This window comes from Thalia democratica, chromosome 7 (genome assembly GCF_965202585.1).
Source record: "Thalia democratica chromosome 7, ktThaDemo2.hap1.1, whole genome shotgun sequence".
NCBI classification, from domain to species: Eukaryota; Metazoa; Chordata; class Thaliacea; order Salpida; family Salpidae; genus Thalia; species Thalia democratica.
The window spans coordinates 54,992,511-55,000,732 of record NC_139171.1 but is presented as its reverse complement, the minus strand read 5'-3'; the positions used below and the strand labels follow the sequence as shown (position 1 = coordinate 55,000,732).

The following is an 8,222-nucleotide window of genomic DNA, read 5'->3' as shown; positions in this document are numbered from 1 at the left end:
GAGCGAATTTCTAGAAGTAAACTATTTTAACTAATTTCATTTAATAGCTGTTAGTTTAGAATTAACATTTCAGTAAAGATTTCTTAGAGTTCTACACCTGTGAATTTTAATCATCTATTCTTTAAAAATTTTATTTACTTAACTGGCCATTAATTGTTTAAAACAGTTAATGAGCTAGCATCTATTTTAATTGAAATACTTAGATAAGAATTAGTATCTTCAGCAGGTTTTTTATTAGCTGTTAAGAACAGGTTCTTTTAAGTCTATTACATTTATAATGTAATATTTTATAAAGCTTAGTTGTGCAGAAAGTGGTGCTTAAAGATTTAACATCAGTAAATTGCAAAGTTCACAGCAACTACTGTATGTTATACCATTTAAGAAAACTTGTTTATAGCTTTAGTGAAACCAATTTTTATAGATCAGCAAAAGTATTCAATGCATCAACTTTATTTCTATTCATACTTTTTTTGAACTTAAAACGTTTACCTTTTTCAATCTACTTTTTTCTATTTATGTTGTAAGGATACAAACGTTTTTTGTATTTGCTTTTATACATATTTTTGGACAATATAAGACTCAATATCTTTTAATTTTTAAAATCTTAACTCAAACCTTTATTATTTTGAAACCCCCTAGCTGCTAATAGTTTTGAAAATAAAACATTACATTACATAAGCTTAATTTAGAACAGCTGGTTTTTATATTTTAAGAAGTACATATATTCATAACAATTTGTATAAAAAGTTTAGTTTTAAGTTTAAGCTTATATTTATTACTTTTCTAGTGCTTTTTCCTCACTTATAATATTTTTTCAAATTTTAAAAGACTAAATGACGAAGTCATAGGCTGAAGCATTTTATGAAAAAAAGTTTCTTAGTAATTGACTTTTTTATTTTTTTTTTACAACACAGTTTATTTAATTAGTACTCAATCATGACAAAGATAAGGAAGTGGAATGAAAGTTATGTTCAGTTTGATTTTACTTGCACTGAAACAGTTGAAGGCCTGCAAAAACCGTAAAGCATGTTATGTAACATTGTATTTTCGAACTCAAATTTGAAACCATCTAAGTTACAAGAACATTTTAACAAACGACATGGTGGAGCAGATATTTCAGGTCATGATTTTGAGTCATTGAAATCTAAAAGGATCCGCAATGAATCACGAGGAACACTTCCCAAGTTCGGTTTTGTATCTGCTGGCAAACCTCTTTTATTGGCTTCTTACCATGTGGCGTATAACGTAGCTAAATCCAAAAAGCTTCATACAATTGCTGAGGAGTTGATAAAGCCATGTGTGTTTCAAATGACAGTAGATGTTCTGGGAAAAGAAGCTTCAAAAAAGCTTGAGTTAGTGCCGCTATCTAACATCATTATTCAAAGTCGATTTAAAGATTTAAGTTCGGATGTTTTGGATCAAGTCATTGCTGAAATCAAAGCTAGTTCTTTAAAAATCTCTCTCCAGTTGGACGAATCAACCGATGTTGAAAGTTGCAGTCAATTGATTGTACTAGTGAGATATGTGCATGATGGTTCGATACAAAAAGAACTACAAAAAGAACTACAAAAAGAACTACAAAAGCAAAATACATCTTTCAATGTGTCAAGAATTTTTTTGCGAAACATGACTTAGACATGCAAGTTATTGGTTCTGTATGTACTGACGGTGCCTCTGCTATGTTGGGAAATATATCTGGTATTTTTGCTTTGTTAAAACAGGATATTCCGCACTTGCAGGGTACTCACTGTTTTCTTCATCGACATGCCTTGGCAGCAAAAACATTGCCCTCGAAATCTAAAAATGTCCTTGATATTTGTGTGAGGACAATCAACTAGATTAGAGGTCGTGCTCTTAATCACCGTCTTTTTAAGCCCTTGTGTCAAGATTATGGTAGTGAACATTCAGTTTTACTTTTCCATACGGAGGTCCGCTGGCTATCATGTGGAAGAGCTTTTAAGCGCTTTTTTGAATTGAGGAAAGAAGTAAATGTTTTCTTAAGGAACGTGACCACTTCAAAGAAATGGAGTCAAAAGAATTTATTCAAATACTAGCTTACTTAAGTGATATTTTCAGCCGCTTGAATGACATGAGTGTTTCCATGCAAGGGAGAAATGTAAATATCTTAAAATGTCGTGAAATAATAAATGCTTTAAAAAAAAAAGTTAAATCTCTGGTGTCGACGAGTTAAAAGAGGCAATTTATCAAACTTTCCATTACTCGAAGAAGTGACTGATGAAGATGAGTGTTTCGTTCCAAGAGTGCGTGAAGAAATTATGAACCATTTGGAAATACTATCCAAGTCTTTTGACGGATATTTCAAAATAGGAGAACTGGAAATTTTCTGAAGAATGGATAATAAATCCATATTCTTTTAATTTGAATCACATGTCGGATGATGAATCGTTAAAAGATGAACTTATTGAATTATGCATGAACCGTTTTATTAAAATGCAGTTTGAAAGCAAAACTCTTGAGCAATATTGGTGTTGTTCAATGAATATGTTTCCAAAACTTGGTGAAAAAGCACTAAGTACTCTCATTCCATTCGCGACGACTTACTTGTGTGAGTCTGGATTTAGTACTCTTTTGTCTATAAAAACTAAATCAAGAAGCCACTTGAATGCACAGGCAGACATGGCGAGTTACCATCAGCAACAAAATGCCACGTTTTCAGAAAGTTTTGTACAATAGACAGAAACAAAAAAGTATTAACTTTAGAGTAGATTTAAAATTAAGTTCTTAATCTTTTCAAAATAATATTGCATGAATAATATTTTTTTAATTTGCTAAATACCTTGTGAGGATAATGATGTGTCATTTAGGATTTTTTATTAAATATATAAGATTAGTTTAGTTTTTTGTTAATTTTAATTGAAAAAAAATGCTTTTTATAAAGATAGATTAGTTTTTTTCGTTTAATTAAAAGGTAATTAATTTTTTTTAGTTTGTTTAAAAATGAGCAGGTAGAATTACAAGTGATGAGCCCAAACTCACTTGCTTGACCTTCATAAAACGTTTATCGTTGCGAAGGGAAGAGTTAGTTCTGATGTTTTCTACGTTATAAAAAATAGATAAAACTTGTTCAATTATAGTTTGTTATGTTTTTAATTTTCCAAGTATTTTATTTTTGTCAATATAGTACACTATCATAAAAATTAAAATACAAATTATTAATTAATGAAATCAATCATTTCATAATACAATTATTAATAAATAATTGAGCATATAGTGTCAGGGGTGCGAGATCAAATTAAGAGATTTTAGGGGTGCGGGGCATCAAAAAGGTTGGGAACCACTGCTTTAAGGGATCTTCAGTTACAATTTAAATCTTATTCAAGTAGAACAAGATTTGAAATCTATTTGAATAAGAATAAACTTGCAACTGATTATCCCTTAAAGAGTAAAACTTAGTTTTGCAAATAAAAATCTTAAACAAGTAATCTTGTATACATATTAAATGGTCAAAAATTTCAAATTTTTTTTAGTTAAACCTGTTTTTTAACTTACCAAAAAAGAAAAATCTAACAGTTATGTTTTTTTTTTGACAGCAGCTTGATAGACAAGAAGCATGAAACTCAATACCCAGATAAGGACCGAGACTGAAAGTTGCAATGAGAAGACGAAGAAGAGGTAGAAGAAACAACGGAAGCCAGCAGCGAGGCAACAACTGGCAGCAGGTTCATTCTGGTGGCAGGCAACAAGCCCATGTTAGTTTTAATTGGTTGAAGATACCGGAAATATTAGTCATTAAAATACTTACAACTTTTATTTTAGACTCTAAATGACAAAAGCCCAAAGTAACAAAGAATAATTAAAGTAAAACTTAAAGGATATGTTTTTGTATTGTTAATTAATGAAGCCTATTCATACAGAGACAGGAAGGTCAGAGGGACCAACCGACAAGTTTCAACACCCAGAGCTCGGTTGATTTTTCTCCTTTAGGATAAAATACTAATGAAGTTAAAGCAAGCAGTGACTGTTTTGAAACTCAAACTAAAAATGTCACATAAATATTCTAAAAATTAGGTTTATTTTTTTAATGTATTTTATAACTAATTAGTTTTTTAGGTTATAAAAGGATAAAAATTCCACATAGCTAAAATGAAATTATATTTTTTCTTTTAGGTAATTATATACAATTTATATTGTTTCTGTCTTTCTAATTTAATAACTATAATATAAATAATGGAAATGTCTTACTTTACTTCAGATCTTTAGACTATATTTTGAGCGTCAAATTCTTTATCTTGTTCAATGAATTTTATAAAAAAACTTTTTTATTATATTTTGTAAGGGTTATAATGCAAGCTGTTTTTATTTAACTCGATAAAGTATTGAAAATACCTGATCTTGAAAAACCAATTAATATTAGTAATATAAGGGAGTACTGTTGTGTAAATTTTTCAATATTATTTTAGTTTATAGGAATGTTACTAAACTTTAAGGATTGCTTAAAAGCAGATTTTTTCAACTGTTTGAATATTGACTAAAATATGTATATAGATGTATTGTAGCTAATTGGTCAGTTTAATAAATCTGTTTGGTTGTTATCTTACAATTTACTGCGAAATTGATAGTTTTATAAATTTTTTAACTTTTACAGTATACAGTATGATATGCGTAATGTTGTTTAAGATGTATTATAAAGTGTAATTCATTTGCCAAAGTTATTCTTAGGCTTGCAAAGATACAGTTAGTGGTTTTTAATAGCAAATTAACAAGTTTAAAAACTGTTAGGTTTTAATACATGTCTTGTAAAACTGCGGACAAAACTCGGCCCTCAATGTCCCTAACCTGCAAGGCACTTATTAGCTCAAAGCACACATATTAAAAACCATATAAAGAACTTTTAATGTATTGAAAGTTTATAGTTAGGCCTCTAATTCAATAGTTACCCTTTTTAGTTCACTAGTTTCTTATTTCATCTCATTTTTGCTTTTAAAAAGTTTCTATATTGATTACTAAAAATAATTGATACCACTGCAGCATATGGAAGATTTTTTTATACAGTTCGACCCGCGACTAAATTTTTAAAATCAAATTGGTCCGTGATTGATCAAAGGCTGCCAACCCTGATATGATGTTTAGCATAAAATTTGTTAATGGATAAATTTCAAAAAATGATTGCTCAGTATGAGCATAAAAGTATTTGCTTATAATAACTTAAATATCTTAATAGCAGCATCTACAACAACTGAAAAGAACAGTTCGTAAGTTTTATAGTTTTAAAAAATTACTTAATAAAATTAAAATTTAATAGTCTCTCTAAAAAAAGTCTTTTATCTTATTTAATTAGTTTGTAATAACTTGATACTTCTATATGCATAATAATTCAAAAAATTATGTTAGCAAAAAAGTATTAATTTAGAAACAATTTGTGTTCATTTTACTCTATTTCACTAAATGTATGGTCAATAATAAAAAATAGTATAAAGTTTAAATAAATAAAAAAGTTTCTATTACTTCAAAGTTATCTTGTTCAAGATGAGCATAAATAGTATGGTTTTTGTTTAACTACTTTTTTATTTAAATAATTGTTATATTATTTTTTAATAAATTTTAGTTTCTTTACGTAAAGTGTAGATTGAACATTTCTCAGAAACACTGCTTTGCAGTATTTTCTAGTGCATTAAATATGAAAGTTTATCTTTTTTAGTGATTTGATTAACGAAATTTTATATAATGTTTTTATACTAACAATTTGACCTATGCATACTGTAAGACTAGAAATATCTAACAGAACCTCTAAGTATAATATTTAAGCTTTATTAACTAAACTGAACTAAGTTTTTTTTTACATTATCTGGTGGTTTTTATTTACAAAAACCAATTGCTAAAAATATTAGTTTTAAATATAATCGTAAATAAGGTACTTTGAACAAACAAAGCTTATATATTAGGATTTTCCGACAGGGGAGATATGGTCCCTTTTAAGAAAAAACTAATATGGGTCAATTGGTAATTAATAAATTTTTTTATTTATTTTGAACTTCTGGAATTGTTGTTCTTGCGACTACTTTACTCAAAACAAAGCTTGTTTTTGAGTTTTATTTATTCTTAGTTAATTACATCAAACTAATTAAATTTTTCTTGATTACTAAAGTAATTGTAATGAAGTTACTTACCTAATTTCTAAATTAGTAATCTCTACAAAATGCTGCTTAAACATAACTGTTTAATCTATGTTGTAGAACAAAGTATACAAATTAAAACTTTATTTTAATGTTGTTTAACTTGGTTATAATAATTGAATATTCTTTTTTTAATTAATGAAATCTCAACATAAAATAAGTTATAAATAAAACATAATACACATACTCCTTTAATGAAAAGTTGATTCTACTTTTCATAGTAGTTTTTACTCAGTTTAGTCTCTTTATAAAATAAAATTACTTTTGACAAAAAACTTATTACTCCGTATTGAAATTATTTCGATGCATTTAAATAGACAAAACAGTTGTTTATACGGCTAAGTGTAATTTTTCATTTTTTCATTTTGTATAGTTTTTTCAAACTTATAATTACATAAAAACTTTCGCAAATTTTATGAAAGTTGCTTAAGATAAATCAACAATTTTAAAAATTTTAAAGATTTGTAAACGTTTGTAAACATTTGTAAAAGAAAATAGTTTGTAGTCACAGATACCTTTGACTTCATTTTTTATTGACTATGAAATTTTGTTCACCATGCAAAATTGATAAAATTTACTCATTTTTGTCAGTTTTATCGCGTAAAAAATTCTTTACTATTCGAAATTTTATATAATTTAGTTTAATTAGTTAACGGTAGTATGACACTCTTGCTTTATTAGAACTAGAAGCTCTATGGTAATTTGTTTTTATTTTATACTTTTAGCTTGTAAGTACACATTTCCGTACAAGTCTCGATTCTGGGAACACGAGCTTTTACGTCCATATACCTTTCTTTGTTTATGCTTTGTTCCAAGCAAGAAATCAATTCATATAGTCGATGATAAAGTGAGCAAAATTCCCGCTTAATCACCTTCTGAACCATACCCATTCATAACATATACCTGGTTCATAATTTTTAAGCGATTCCTTTATAAAAAACAAATTTAAATTCTTATTGGTTGTAAAAAAAATGAGTACAAAAGATAAGTGATTACTGTGAGTTTTAGATATTTTTGTTTTTGTAGATTATCTGAACAATCTATGAGTTGTTGCTGTTTTCTTAGATAATATTCTCATATGTTTATGACAAAAATTTAAACATTTTTTCAAGTTTTATTTAAAACATCACAAAACTTTACTTATATAAGAAACTGTGTTTAAAACTTTTAAAGAATAGAGTTAAGACGCAAATAAAATAGTTTACTTAAAACAAATTTTAAACAAAGATTACATAAGTTAAGGTGTAAATTTAGGTAATATAAATCAGGATAAATACTCAAAACTTAATTTTTATCTTTCAAGTTTTTAATAATAAAATAATGCAGTTTAACGACAACGTTTTACCACAAGCAGTAAAATTGAGTTTTTTTCGGTTTTATTTTCATTGCAATAAACCTCGTGTAGTTTTTGTGGAGAGTTTTTATTTTCATCGGAGTTTTTCTACATTTTTTGTCTTTAGTGCAAACATTCAGAATTTCGTTCAAACATTTTGTGCTATATTTGCATTGACACTTTGATCTTTTAATTGTTGATTTTTTGTTTTTAGTTTTTGGAAAATCTATTTTACTTTTGTGCGAAGCTTTAAAACTCTTTATTTTTGGTTTATCTAAATATTTAGAGAATGAATCAGTCTCACTCATATTTCTATACTCTTCGTATTTTTCATTTGTTTTATTTTTATTAACACTTTTAAGTGTTGTGTTTTCATGTAGTATATCTCCGCAATTTGAAATGTTTATATTACTTCTTTTATCAAAATATTTACTGACATCTGAAAATGTAATGCTGTTAAACTTCTTAACTTTTTTCCACTTACAACAGTTTTTACATTTCATTTTATCAACAGCTTTAGAATCTTTGTGTTTTTGAGATCTTGATTTTTTTATGAATAAGTCTTTAACAACATCATTATCATTTAAATAGTTTTCTATTTCTAGATTATCAAGATTGTCAGTATTTTCTTTAGTCATTGCTTACTTACCACAAACATACCAGTTTCTATACAATATACACGAAACTTTTTTTTTATTATAAACATTTTGTGGAAAACTTTACGTCATAATCGTTTAATATGTTTCGAGTATTCT

At 27.2% G+C, this 8,222-nt stretch overlaps 1 protein-coding gene across 1 annotated transcript; it reads left to right on the top strand.

Annotated features, from left to right (window-relative positions):
- Window positions 1-1,026: 1,026 nt before the first annotated feature.
- On the top strand, window positions 1,027-2,348 carry LOC145841634 (protein FAM200C-like). The gene is made up of 2 exons (XM_082948988.1): window positions 1,027-1,534; window positions 2,227-2,348. Exons 1-2 carry the CDS (start codon window positions 1,027-1,029, stop codon window positions 2,346-2,348), a joined length of 630 nt encoding a protein of 209 aa, XP_082805114.1.
- The last annotated feature ends 5,874 nt before the right edge of the window (window positions 2,349-8,222 follow it).

Bases quoted from the DNA above. Each gene is read 5' to 3' on its own strand.
- LOC145841634 (XM_082948988.1), top strand. From the start codon at position 1,027: ATGTTATGTAACATTGTATTTTCGAACTCAAATTTGAAACCATCTAAG. The intron at 1,535-2,226 runs GTTCGATACAAA...CATTACTCGAAG, and splicing joins AGTGAGATATGTGCATGATG to AAGTGACTGATGAAGATGAG.